This window comes from Barbus barbus, assembly GCF_936440315.1.
Source record: "Barbus barbus genome assembly, chromosome: 11".
Classification (NCBI taxonomy): domain Eukaryota; kingdom Metazoa; phylum Chordata; class Actinopteri; order Cypriniformes; family Cyprinidae; genus Barbus; species Barbus barbus.
This window is the reverse complement of record NC_136739.1, coordinates 98,193-112,692: the sequence shown is the minus strand read 5'-3', so window position 1 is coordinate 112,692 and position 14,500 is coordinate 98,193. Positions and strand designations below refer to the sequence as shown.

At 41.7% G+C, this 14,500-nt stretch overlaps 1 protein-coding gene across 2 annotated transcripts in view; it reads left to right on the top strand.

Moving 5' to 3' along the window:
* LOC306876842 (mitogen-activated protein kinase kinase kinase kinase 4-like) overlaps window positions 1-14,500 on the top strand; it is a 45,024-nt gene that overhangs the window by 15,265 nt on the left and 15,259 nt on the right. The window contains exons 12-18 of one of the 2 annotated variants that reach the window (XM_079428269.1): window positions 58-268; window positions 1,743-1,904; window positions 3,145-3,231; window positions 4,061-4,189; window positions 7,612-7,790; window positions 8,683-8,791; window positions 10,872-11,069. In XM_079428269.1, the coding sequence (XP_079284395.1) occupies window positions 58-268; window positions 1,743-1,904; window positions 3,145-3,231; window positions 4,061-4,189; window positions 7,612-7,790; window positions 8,683-8,791; window positions 10,872-11,069 (1,075 nt within the window). The remainder of the gene's footprint in view (window positions 1-57; window positions 269-1,742; window positions 1,905-3,144; window positions 3,232-4,060; window positions 4,190-7,611; window positions 7,791-8,682; window positions 8,792-10,871; window positions 11,070-14,500) is intronic. The other variant, XM_079428270.1, reaches the window with a different exon arrangement.

The following is a 14,500-nucleotide window of genomic DNA, read 5'->3' as shown; positions in this document are numbered from 1 at the left end:
TTGTCAGTTCATGACTCCTTGAAAGGTGAACAGTATGTAACTGTGTGTGTGTGGCAGCTCGATCGTGAATGTGCCGGGCGAGTCGACTCTGCGGCGGGACTTCATCCGTCTCCAGCAGGAGAATAAGGAGCGCTCGGAGGCTCTGAGACGCCAGCAGCTCCTCCAGGAGCAGCAGCTCCGCGAGCAGGAGGAGTACAAGCGGCAGCTGCTGGCTGAGCGACAGAAGCGCATCGAGCAGCAGAAGGAGCAGAGGAGGCGTCTGGAGGAGGTCTGTGAGAAAACGCACTCATCCTGTGATTCCGGCCAAACCACTATATACACCACTAGAATGTGTTGTTTTGACTGACCTGATCAGTGCCAGACTACGCTACTGAATCCAGGAGCCATACTCAACCATACAAGTCACCAGTTTGTTACGTCACAGAATATGTCTAATCTGCACGAATACGTCTGATCCTCCACCAGCACATGCTCAATACGCCGTAGTAAAGGATAGGTCAGACAGAGATCTCCGATTGGCTCTTACACCGTGTCCTAACTACACACGATGACGACATGCAAAATTTCTATTTTAGAAATGGTTTCTATCTCCACGACGTCGTAGCATAAACATCAACATACAAAGTAATGACAGTAGATAATCTCAAGTACTGAATATGTGCTTTATTCAAAGTTAAACATGTCTAATGTGAGTTTGAATATCATATTGCATGACAATAGATAGATTATCTCAGATCTTGAAAATAAATGTAAGCAAACATGTTCGTTAAAACTGGGAACTCACTGCGAACCAACGAGTGCACTCCATAACAAAGATGCATCAGTTACTCACTATGTACATTTAATAATGTTAAAAAGTTTAATATTTATGAATTAGATTATAAACTTATCCAATTCGTTGCGAGTGCAGAGCACTTCCAGAGAGGCTCCGCCCACACACGCTTCTGATTGGCTGTGATATCTGATTGATGCGTGTCGCTGAAATCTTGTTGCGTGTAGTGAGGACACGGTGTTAGGCTGTGCAGTCCAAAACTCATCTTGAAAAGCACAGGTCACATGATCATAAACTCTTACGTCACAATGAGGTAGTCTTTAACAATCTGAACCTAACCGACCGGAGCATGCCATACTGTAGCAAATACTTTCACCTCTCTACCAAATGTCAAGTCAAGCCACCTTTACTTATATAGCGCTTTTTACAATGCAAATTGTGTCAAAGCACTGCACAATATCAAAAAAAAAAAAAAAAAAAAAGGAAAATAAAGTGTCAATAAGTTTGAATAGTGTCTTTGCAATAATGTCGGTGATATCGCTGGAAATGAAGCGTCCCCAACTAAGCAAGCCAGAGGCGACAGCGGCAAGGAACCAAAACTCCATCGGTGACAGAATAGAGAAAAAACCTTGGGAGAAACCAGACTCAGTCGGGGGGCCAATTCTCCTCTGGCCAAACAAACCAGCAGTTCAGTTCCAAACTGCAGCAAGTCAGATTGAATGTGCAGTTTTGAAAGCGAAATCAGTCAATTCTATGACATGTCATTCTTTTGTTGAATTAAAACTTGAATAACAGTGTTCTCTCTATCAGTTATGTGTGTAACCTCACCAATCTCTGCTGTCATGTTTGCTGAATGACAAGGAACCGTATAGACACTCTTTCTTTTAAGTGGAAATACTTGCCACTACAACACATGCCAGCGTTCAGCGTAAGATCAGTAATGACTGTGTGTTGGTCTGGTGTTCTGCAGCAACAGAGACGCGAGCGAGAGATGAGGAGGCAGCAGGAGCGAGAGCAGAGGAGGAGAGAGCAGGAGGAGAAGAGACGTCTGGAGGAGATGGAGAGGAGGCGCAAAGAGGAGGAGGAGCGCCGAAGAGCAGAGGAGGAGAAGAGGAGGGCTGACCGCGAGCAGGTGATCTGAGTCTGTCTGTGATCACATGACCTCGCTAAGAGACCTGCTCCTACTCTACAGCTGACTCTGATTTCACAAATATAATCCATTCTCATTCACACGCTCTTGATTAGTTCAGTATCCATTTGTTTCCATAAATTTCAAAAACATGTCAGGTTTTCCTAAAGAAAAAAATCTCTAAACTAAAGCTGTCATCTGGTACATTACTGTAATATTATATTAATGGCAGATTCCAAATCCAACTTCTGTTTATTTTTAGATGTAATAATGAACACCCCGAAAAAAACCTTGAGTAGCATAAAAACATTTAAATTGCAAGTCAGACAGTTTTTTTATGTGAATCTTTTATTCTTTAAGAAAACAAATGAGATGACTACGTTTTTAAGACGTTCACACAAAAAAGAACATTGTCATTAATTACTCTCCCTCATGTCGTACTCACCCCCTTCGTTCATCTTCGGAACACAATTTTAAATAATTTGATGAATCCAAGAGCTTTCTGGCTCTCCACAGACAGCAGTGCAACAAGCTTCGTAAAATTACAGTTGAACCCTGATGTCACATGGACTGTTTTACTGATGTCCTTACTACATTTCTGGACCTTGATCGTGGTAGGACCCTTGCTGTCTATGGAGGGTCAGAGAGCTCTCAGATTCCATCAAAAATATCTTAATTAGTGTTCTGAAGATGAATGAAGGTCTTACAGTTTGGAACGATATGAGGGTGAGTAATTAATGACAGAATTTTCATTTTTGGGTGAACTAACCCTTAAAAGTTTTAAGAGCTGTATGTGTATTTTGTGGGAATATCTAAAGGTATTACGTTCAGATATGCTTTTGCATTCAAAACATAATTTCATATAAAATAAAGTCCACAGTAATGATTGGAGCTAATGATGCCCTCAGGGCAAACCGCAGCACATCAGAGCCATTGATTGTAAGACTGAGGTCTGTTCATGCAAATCTACTCGCGTTTACTTCTTGCCCCTTACACACCCTTTTGGAAAAGTCCCCTAGCTTGGTAGGGCTAATTGATTGATATGTATGTACTGGGTTTACAGAGTGATATGTCATTATGATGATAGATAGTTGTACGATCACATGTCAAATATGTGCAATCGCCAGGATGAACTCCAGCTCTGTTTTACCCCACTGTCCATTAGCCTGAGCGCTGGTGTGTGTCGGGCCGGAGCTCACCTGTGTGTGTGTGTGTGTGTGTGTGTGTGTGTGTGTGTGGACAGGAGTACATCCGCCGGCAGCTGGAGGAGGAGCAGAGGCACCTGGAGATCCTGCAGCAGCAGCTGCTTCATGAGCAGGCCATGCTTCTGGTGAGAGACGTCTGCCGCTTCTTCTCACTCACACACTGACCTCCACACGAGTCAGACCACTGCAGTCCAACCCTTTCTTCACGCGGAGCACACTTGAGATGAGAGAGCACAGCTCAGGATTGAGATGAACGTGACGAGGCGAGAGAGAAGCGTTCTGTAGCACAGCACAAGCTCGTCTCTCTCTGCCGCTGCACCGTGTGTTTAGTGCTCCCGTTATTAGTGATCATGAGTCACTGTAGAACTAGATTAATACAGCAAATTACAGCTAATATGATTTATTTTGGGTTAAAGCAGTATCCTGTGTTGGAGAGGATGTCATGCATATCTGCAGCTGTCATGAATATTAAGAAGAACACAGATTTGTTTGCCCTTTACTAACATTAATAGAGAACTTTAGCATTTTTCTGAACATTACTGTAAAAAGGGACTGGTTTTCTGAACAGTAAAACAGCTTTTATTAAAGGGATAGTTCAGCCAAAAATTAAATTGTGCTGTTAATTTACTTATCCTCAGGCCATTCGAGATGCAGGTATCTGTTTTTTTCTTCAGTGGAACAGTAAAGAATATTATTTTTTAGCTGAAACCTTTGCTCCTTTGTGATTCATAAAATGCAAAAAGAAATTGACAAAAGACTGGCCCTCTTTCTTAGAAACCACTGATCAAAACAGCTGGATTACAGTATTTCTATACAGTAGGCTCTGATTATTGAGGTGTTTCATTCAGCCCCTGGTGTCCCTCCACAGCATGAGTGTTTGTTGTGAGGTGTTTAAAGTGGCACAGATGTGAAGCGATGGTGTTGTGTTGAGCGTGAGCGCTGCTGTGTGTGCAGGTGGACGAGCGTCACCGCAGGAGCGCGCAGGGCTCTCCTCAGGCCGCGGTCCTGCAGAAGCAGCCTCCGGCCGTGCCCCCGCGGTCATCAGAGCCCTTTTCTAATGGCAGCAGCAGCAGCGACCCGCAGGTGAAGCCCACACACACCACACACTGACCCCCCCCCTGACCTGCCACACACACACACACACACCACACGCTGACCCTTGACCTGCCACACACACACACACACACACACACACACACACCAAAGGCTGACCCCTGACCTGCCACACACACACCAAAGGCTGACCCCTGACCTGCCACACACACACCACACGCTGACCCCTGACCTGCCACACACACCACACGCTGGCCCCTGACCTGCCACACACACACACCGCACACTGATCCCCGACCTGCCACACACACACACACACCACACGCTGACCCCCGACCTGCCACACACACACACACACACCAAAGGCTGGCCCCTGACCTGCCACACACACACACCGCACACTGATCCCCGACCTGCCACACACACACACCACACGCTGACCCCCGACCTGCCACACACACACACACACACCAAAGGCTGGCCCCTGACCTGCCACACACACACACCGCACACTGATCCCCGACCTGCCACACACACACACCACACGCTGACCCTTGACCTGCCACACACACACACACACCAAAGGCTGACCCCTGACCTGCCACACACACACACACACCAAAGGCTGACCCCTGACCTGCCACACACACACCACACGCTGGCCCCTGACCTGCCACACACACACCACACGCTGGCCCCTGACCTGCCACACACACCACACGCTGGCCCCTGACCTGCCACACACACACACGCTGGCCCCTGACCTGCCACACACACACACGCTGACCCCTGACCTGCCACACACACCACACGCTGGCCCCTGACCTGCCACACACACACACGCACACTGATCCCTGACCTGCCACACACACACGTCTCGTCACGTACAGAATGAGGCGTTCAGTGTGTGATAGAGTAAACAGTAATAGCACATGCAGCGGCAGCAGTGACTGGGTGCTAATGTCCGTTCGGTAAGGAGTTTTAATCTGTAGGGGGCGCTGTTGGCCTACTTCTAATTAAATTTAAAGTAAAATAACCTACACAAGTAATATTTAGATTGTGTTTCTGATTAAATAAAGCCGTAATTGAGGTCTTAAATTAATTAGTATGTTTTGATTTAAAGGTCAGAAGCTATAGATTACATGAAAAAAAAATCACAAACATGACACTTGTAAATTAAATAATTTTATTGATTTATTTATTGTGTAATATGTTTTATTTTTTGAACAAATAAGTTCTAAAAGATTTTCAGAGTTTTTACAACTCTTTTGCTCTAGACCATCTACAAATGTTAAAACTTAAAATAAAACACTGCATCTTTCTGGGGGAAAATGCAGCAATTGATATATAGTTTATTTATAGTTATTTTCAAAGCTTCAATGTACTTAAAAAAAAAAACTTTATTATTGTTTATTTAATTCTAACAAATAAGTTCTTGTTAAAAACTAACCAAAATTAAAAATATTTTACTTATAATTTCTGCACAGGAGAGACTTGGTGTTGTTTCCAAACAAAAGGAAATATATCAGTATCGGCCAAAATGAGTTGGAAATATCAGATATCGGCAAAAATCCAATATTGTGCATCCCTATAATATAGTAAATATTATTAAGAAAAGAAATGGAAGAAAATATGCAACGTTGCTTTGTGATTTATTTTCTTTGGAATCTTCAGAAAACTAACTCAGACCTACTGACTCTTGCCTTCAAACGGCTGTAGCGCAGTCATTTTTTGTCAAGTCATATATCATTTTGAAGGTATTTTAATGTAGAAAGTGAAAATATAACAAATGTTTGAAAATTTGCTAATTCCGACTCATGTTGCCAGCACGGGTCACAAATGTGACTTAATTACCACAAAAACATGTTCAACTCGTCGCCTCTTTAAAGTGTTCATTGTACTCACTGTTTCAGTGGACGTTATATGATAAAAACACTTCTTAACCCATTCTGTGTAACTCTGCAGTTCTGCGGATATAACTCTGTAGTTCAGTCCTAGAGCTGCTGTCCTGCAGAGTTTAGCTCCAGCCCTGATCAAACACACAGCTTCTGCTGATCCTGAAGACACTGATGAGCTGCTTCAGCTGTGTTTGACCAGGGCTGGAGCTCAACTCTGCAGGACCTGCTGTAACGTCTGCAAACATAGAAACCAACGAGAGCCAAGCGCCAGTGTTTGTCTGGACAGCTGCTAAAGCACACAGGTGAAACAAACATTGCTGCTGGACACCAAACACTAAACTAGGTGTTTGATGCTGTGGCTGCAGATGTTATTATCTCAATGAGGAACAATTGATGAATGAATGAATCCATTTCAAAGCAGTCTGCCGCAATCTCAACAGCTTTACAGCTCAAATAATGCATGTTTAACAGAAGAATATTGTGATTTTATACAATTACAATAGTCACATTTGCACCGAAATTGTGACATTCACTTCCATTGTAAGTGCCGCACTGTTTTTAGCTTTTTGTAAAGAAGAGGAGGGACGAGTCATTGTGTTTTTGTGGTAACCATCATTATGCCACTTATGCTGTCAGTTGAACTTGACTTATTTCGAACCTGTGATATTCCTTTAATTCGCTTCCTCAAAGCAGCTTTCCAGTATGATCTTCAGGGTCCTTCAGGGGTCAGTAGTTTGTAGCGTTAGTCCAGCAGAGGAGAGCACAACACTCACGTACAGCTTCAGTTTGACTCTATGACCTCCATGAGCCTGAGGCTACATCTGCATTAATCCGGATACATTTCAAAACGGCGTTTTCATCTTAAAACACTCTCTGCCCACACTAGCGTTTTCCAAAAGTTTCTCATCTGCACTGAAACATCAGAAAACATTCAATTTGCTTTACTGCGATACACATGAAACAGACATGGATACGTTTTCATGCAGTTCTTCTGGCAGGATCATTTTATTTAGGAAAATCTCTCAGCATTCACTGATGCGTCCAGCGCACACTTGCTCACGATTGATCTAAAACACAACTGACCTCATGTTTTGCTGCAAACAGCTATCGCGAGTACATTTTCTGTCATCTTTGCAGGACTGATATGAAGAGTGTACAAAGTAACACATCTGTAGCAACAGTGTGAACAGAAAGTGAATAGCACATAACAGGCACAATACCGGTATAAACATTGATATATATATTGATATAATATGCATCACATGACTAAACATGCGTCATTGTGAAAACAGAGGCTTTTGAAAACAGTCCACACTACAATGTGACAACAGCATTTTCAAATTGATCCTCTTTAGAGAGTGTTTTCAAGAAGTGTTTTCTTTTCTTGACAAGAACGCTGTCTCAGTGTAGACGGAAGGCCAAAACAGAGAGAAAAAGATGTGTTTTCAAATGAAAAGGTATTAGTGTGGACAGGCCTGAGCAAGACAGACAGCGGTGGCAGGGAAAGAGTCGGAGTATAATCACAGCTGTGCGTAACGAGAGCGCTGTTGGCAGGATCTGACGGCGCTGGCGAAGGAGCTGCGTGCGGTGGAGGACGTGCGGCCGCAGCACAAAGCCACCGAGTACTCGTCCTCCAGCGACGACTCCGGCACCACGGACGATGAGGACGACGAGGAGGTGGATCAGGAGGCGGGAGAGGAGTCCACGTCCGGCCCCGAGGACTCCCGCGCCGGGTAGGCATCGCTGACCATCACAGCTGCTGCACACATGGGCTGGCAAATAAACATCACAATTTACAATATTCCTCACATTTAAAATAAAAATCCACAAAAACGCTGCATTCGAATGTAAGGTGTGCGTCAGGCAGCCTTATTATCAGTGGACACGAGATGCGATGACGATGTAAGTGTCGTTGCATTTAATGCTTTTTTTTAGAAGCCACTGGATACGGCGCTGCTGCTTTGTTCGTTCAAAATATTGCAGAAAAAGAGAACATCAATGCGGAGATAATGTTGTTTACGTCAAAACTGAAACCAAGCCATTCACACAGAACGCATATCTCATCTCGCACAAGAGAGCCGCATGTTTAGAAAGCATGTAAAATTAATGTAAGTTTCAACTTGCACTCTGTGTGATTGGCTTTTGTCCCCATACATGATGTTCTTTTCTTTATTATTGTTTAAGCAACTTAATAAATTTTTTTTTTTATAAACATTATGCACTTTTTCACAGATAGTGATATTTTATTGCTTTGAAGAAACATGCATTATTAATATTTTGCTCGATGCGCCCTCTTGTGGCGTCAGGAGAGAATACAAAAGCTTTTTTCCCCTCTAACTACAATTAGGCCTATGCCTTTTAAATGTGAATATGATTCGAATATTGATAATATTTAAATGCTAAATTTGAGTTTAGTTTTTCAGGCATTTTGACAGCCCTAGTGCCCAGTGATGTGCTGCAGATGTGTGACATTCATTAGGCTACACTGACCACATTCAAGATGTAGAGTAAGAAAAAGCACAGGTAGAAAGCCATCATGTACAATAAACCTTTGTAAAGCACTTGAGTGTTCAGAGCAGGTTTGAAAGCGTGTGTAATGAGCTCAGATCATTCTGTGATTGACAGCTCGTCCAGACTCAGTAATGGAGAGACGGAAGCAGCCAAGACCATGGTCGTCCAAGACAACGACGCCGCCTCTACGCCATGCAAAGACAGCACGCTGGTCATGAGACAGGTGCCACACACACACACCAGCCTCCTGCTGGACACAGCTTCATGACCACTGCATTTCTACACTTTATAGTCGGTGTCTTTACCTGTTATAGCAGGGCAGGGCTCTAAGCTTTTCTTTTTAGGAGCGCTTGTGCTCCTAATTTAAAATATTTAGGAGCACGGTCAAAAATTTAGGAGCACCTTCAAATCAATAATCAAAAATTCTGATCAAAAATTAACCTTCCCATTACGAGGTGATATTTGACTCCTTAAAGTGATTTACAGGGAATTTTATTTTTACCTTTGTAATGGCATTTTTCTAACTTTATTAAAAGTATGTTATCTTTTATGTCAGATTCAAAAAAATATATTTATAAGCTTTTTATAGTTTCTAATTAAAACAACAGAATAAAAACAAGTAGAATAAGAAGTAGAATAAGATACCACTCAAATGAAATCAGTATTTAAGAAATAAATGTGAACTACAGAGGTGGCACAGAAGAACACAAGTGGCTTGTAGGTGTATTTTCAGATGTTTAATGAGGCTCAGGGGTTGCATAAGTGCAATTAAATTCATAAATTCATGTTTAGTTTAATGTTTTAAATATACAATTTTGAATGTAGAAATATTAAATGATTTAAATAACAGAAAAGTAAAAAAAATAAACTAAAACTGCCAGTAGGTGGCGGTATGTCGCTGATTTTATCACTGAATCATTCATTTAATTGATTCATTCAAACGGCTGATTCATTCAGGAACGAAGTACGTGACTGTCTTTATGAATGGGTAATTGAATCGTTGACTCGCTAGATTCATTTAAAAATGCAGTAGATTTATAAACGAAACACTGCTGTGTTTGAATGGAGATGCGCAGCGGCTTGGCCGGGACTTTGTTTGAAACTAGTTTCGTTGAAGAAATAGAGCAAAATAAGGCAATAGTGTTGTAGTCAGACAATATAAGTAACTTAATATTAACTTCTTGTTTAATGAACTGTTGTATTAAATCCATATCACATTTGCAAACTCCCTTAATAATCATTAAAAGCTGTCACTCATCTTAGTTCATCGCGATCGCACAAAACTCCATTATAATCAACGAAGCTCCTTACACTGCACAATGAATCTCTTATTTTACACTCTGTCTACACTTTTTTCTGTTATAATGAGAGAATACGTCTGTGATACATTACTCAACGTTGCAAAAACACGTAAGTACTTTAGAAACCTTTAAAGCTCCCTCAGCGCAAACACAAATATGCTGATCTGGTCCTAAATATTTTTTCATAGTCGCACGCAGTAGTTTTCAGTCGCAAATGCACTGTAGGGCCCTGCAGGGGTAGGTGAGTTCGGTCCAGCCCTAATCAAACACCTGAACATGCTCATCATTGTCTTCAGGATTACTACAGCTATAGGCTTTAGGCAGGTGAGGGTTTTTTCAGGGCTGGAGCTAAATTCTGAAGGACAGCAGCTCTCTAGGACCGAACTTGCTTACACCTCTGCTATACACTTACTGTGAATGTGCACAGTAAGTATCAGATGGTTATTTTTGTAAAGTACAGGCATGTGATTGCATCGGTTGAGTATCCTAGCCTCAGAACACCAGCCGTACATTGCACCAAATGCACGTACGAAAGGACTTTCATAGGTAAAGACACCTAATATAAAATGGGGCAGTAAATGATACTGTGATTACTGATCGTGGGATGGATGGATTCAGTTACTCTCGACTCAAAACCACTGGGCAGCTTTGGCTGATTTAACTGTTTCTCATCTCATCCCGTCTCATTTAACACCAGAACTATAATGTAGTGCCATAGTGTTCACATACTACTGTAAAACACAACTGTTGAACATTTATTGTTATTCTTTCCATTCTGTTTGGCCATTGTTACTGTTCCTTTATTTCATAATTTCTTCATAGTCCTTGTTTTCTGTGAATTATGAATGTTTTTATTTCTTTCTGTTCAGATGATATTAGAATGTTGTCGTTTTAAAAAAAAACAAAAAAACTTTTGATAATTGGAAGTTTACCGCAGCGAAGGAAAAGAGCGTTGACGTGAAGCGTTGCACATGCATGGACCCAGACGTTTGCCTTTCTCAGTTCCAGAGAGCAGGCCCTGTGACAGTGCTGGGCTCAGGCTGGAGTCCCAGTCCTGTAGAGATTGGGCAGAGGAACTGCATTAGGGGCCTGCCCGACCTGCTCCAGCAGAGTGCACACTCTCCCCCGTCCTCCTCTGCCCCCAGCAGCCCTGCCCTGTCCCCCCTCACTCCCTTGGACAGAATCCCGTGCCTAGCCGAGGTACGCAGCGCAGTAGAGCCGCAGTCTAGTGCTTCTCTGCTGTTCTGATGGTGGGAGGTCTTCGCTGTCTCTTCACGATGCTACTAATTCTCTTAGCAAACTTCTAACAGCTTCTTCAGATTAACCAGCATTAATCATTAACTGGTGAATAACGCTTAACTGATGAGCCAGTCAGATGTCATAACACATGCTCAAGCAGATGTGCAAAAGGCATTTTTTCCCCAATAACTGTTTACTGTCTGAATTGAAACAGGCTCATGTGACTGATGCACGTCTAGCAATAGTTTTTATTTGAACATCTGAATGAAAAAAATTGTAGTTTCTAACAGAAGCAGCCTAGAAAAAAAAATGTTTTAAGTTGGTAGCTTGTATAGCCGATTAACACAGAAGCTGTAGCATTTGCCCATTTCAGTTCGAGGTTAACTCCCCCCCCCCCCCCCCCGACTCGTCCTGTTGTCAGGAGTAGCTCAAGCGAATGGAGTATGTCATAAATAGTACAGGTCATGTGTCTGCTGTCCGTATCAATTATCATGGATCTGCTTTTGATACTACACAATGTGCTGCTGCTCAGGTCCGGTGTAGACATGATGAACTGACCACAAGCAACACAAGGTCTAACAGTCTTCCCCGGCATCTGAATCTTTGCGCAGCTGCAGTGAGCTTTAGATTGCTGTTAACCTGAGAAGCTCTCTACCCTCGCTCATCCTTCACCGATGAGGTAAAGCAGACGTTGAATTGAGAAGAGGGAGAGAATATTATATACTTTGGAGATGTTTCTGAGGTGATGATATGCTGTTTTAGTAACAGTGCTAATATGTTTTTTTTTTTAAACTGAAGTCACTTTAAAACATGTTTCCTAAATTGTTGACCTGGTTACTTAGGAAGGGGTTAGTAGGGCTGCGATGATAAATCGATGCAGAATCTATTCGTGGATTGATTCTGAGATCTTCTGAATTAGGGATGCACCGATACCGACAATTATTCAGAGACCAGATATCATTTTTTACTAGTGGGTGCAGGACACTATAGTTAATTTAAGTAACTGAGGATAGCAAAATAAAGTAAACTGTGACAAATTATACCCAAAAATTCTTCATACAGTGGACTACCAGTAAAATTGATACAAAAGTGAGACCAAAAATTATTCAGACCAAGTAATGAAAAAAATGTAAATTCAGGCTTTCATGAACCTGGTTGACAGAATGCCCAGGAGACTAAGGGTGGCCCGACAAAGTATTGATAGTTGTGTAAATATTGTCATACCAACAGCTGTCTGAATAATTTTGATTGATTGATAGAAAGGTATTATCAAGCTAAATTTATTCTGACACAGTTTAACTTGGAGTACTTGTAATATTTTATTAGCATTTTCTAAACTATAGCGAATAAAATGTGAGAAATGTTGAAGGTGTCTGAATAAATTTTGGTTTGACAGTATCTATTTGATAAATGAAGTTAATCAACTAACATTTTACATACTCATTTGTTTTCTTTACCCAATATTTAAAAAATGTAAATACAATAAAAATATCGGTATCGGTACTCGGTATCGGCAAGTACCAAAAATTAAAGTATCGGTATCGGGCGAGTACTGGAAAAAGTGGTATCGGTGCATCCCTATTCTGAATAGGGATGCGCGGTATACCGATACTGGAAAAATACCGGTATATATTATATTTCAAACGGTACGATATCATAATTTTGCTCAATTTGGTATTTCATACGCTGCTGTTGCAAAATGCACCTGTAGGTGGCAGTGCTTCCCAAATTGCTGTGCAACTGGTAAATGTGACAACAGAACAACGCGATGGATCAAACAGATGAAACTCTGCGCACCCAACATTAATAAATAAAGAGAACAGTAGAAGTGAAATATGGCATTAATTTGGATAAAAAACAGATGACAAAGGTGAAGGAACTGACCTTACTGCACCTGTATGCAAGCGTTGCTATAGGCCTAAATCATGTTGCCACAGGAACACATCAAATCTTTTTAAGCATTTGTCGCTTGCTCATCCTGATCTTTTCACACAATTAAGAGATCGACAGGTGAGTGCATCATTCATACATTCAGATTTGATTTGACCTTTTATTTACATCTGATCAACGCACATTCAGATGTAATACAGTAAGCGCAAATGTGCATGTGAGACACGCTAGAATCAATGAAGTTTTGGTCACGTAATGCATGCACTTGCATTTCATACAATCAAATTTTAATTGGATATGAATTGAGCAAGAGTTTTGCTATATTAATTTTAGGGCATGTTTCTGACGCGCTGCCGACCGCTAATATGAAGCAAGTGAGAGAGTGAGATTTATATTTAATGCTTTTTCTTTGGTTGAGTCTGAAATCAGAAAACAATCTGAGAGAGAGAAATAATAACATGATTTTGAATATTACTTTGACTGTTAGAATAACACTTTACAATAAAGCAACATTTGTTGCATCAATTGCGCAACTTCAGTGCTATTTTTTTTCTTCAAACTTCTTCAAAATGAAACCTATGTTTCCGGTAGTTTTTTTTTTTTTTAGGAGACATTTCGTTTGCACTGTGTTTGCGCTGAAAAGATAAGATTTGAATATATTTTCATCTTATTACTTCAGTTAGCCTATTTTTTTTTTTCTCCAACATCAAAATGTAACCTATGTTCCCTTTAGGTTTTTTGTTACAGTTTTTTTTTTTAAAGTCGTGACGTATTGTCAAGTATGGTGACCCATACTCGAAATTGGTGCTCTGCGTTTAACCCATCCAAGTGCACACACACAGCAGTGAGTAGTGAACAAATACACACAGCAGTGAGTAGTGAACAAATGCACACACACACACACACAGCAGTGAACACACACACACACACACCGTGAACACACACCCGGAGCAGTGGGCAGCATTTATGCTGCAGCGCCCGGGGAGCAGTTGGGGGTTCGGTGTCTTGCTCAAGGGCACCTCAGTCGTGGTATTGAGGGTGGAGAGAGCGCTGGACATTCACTCCCCCCACCTACAATCCCTGCCGGCCCGAGACTCAAACCCACAACCTTTGGATTACGAGTCCGATTCTCTAACCATTAGGCCACGACTTCCCCTTAAATATTTTTAAATTCACTTATCTTTTGAGGCTGGTTATTTGTCACCTATGGTATCGATTTAGTATCGATACCGAGGTACTACATTCTGGTATCGTACCGAAGCCAAAATTATGGTATCGAGCCATCCCTAATTCTGAATGCATGGCGATTCTCTCAGGAATGGATTCTGAGCTTAGATTTTAGCAACAGATGGTGCTCTATTCTAGTTTTTATCGCACACTCAAATGCTGATGAAGAAGAGTGCTGAAGAGCACTTGTGCGTTCGGCTGAGTCTAATCTCACGTCATAAAAGCATTCTGAGCCGAGGTAAGATTACAATGTAAACACTGGTGAACACCCTTGT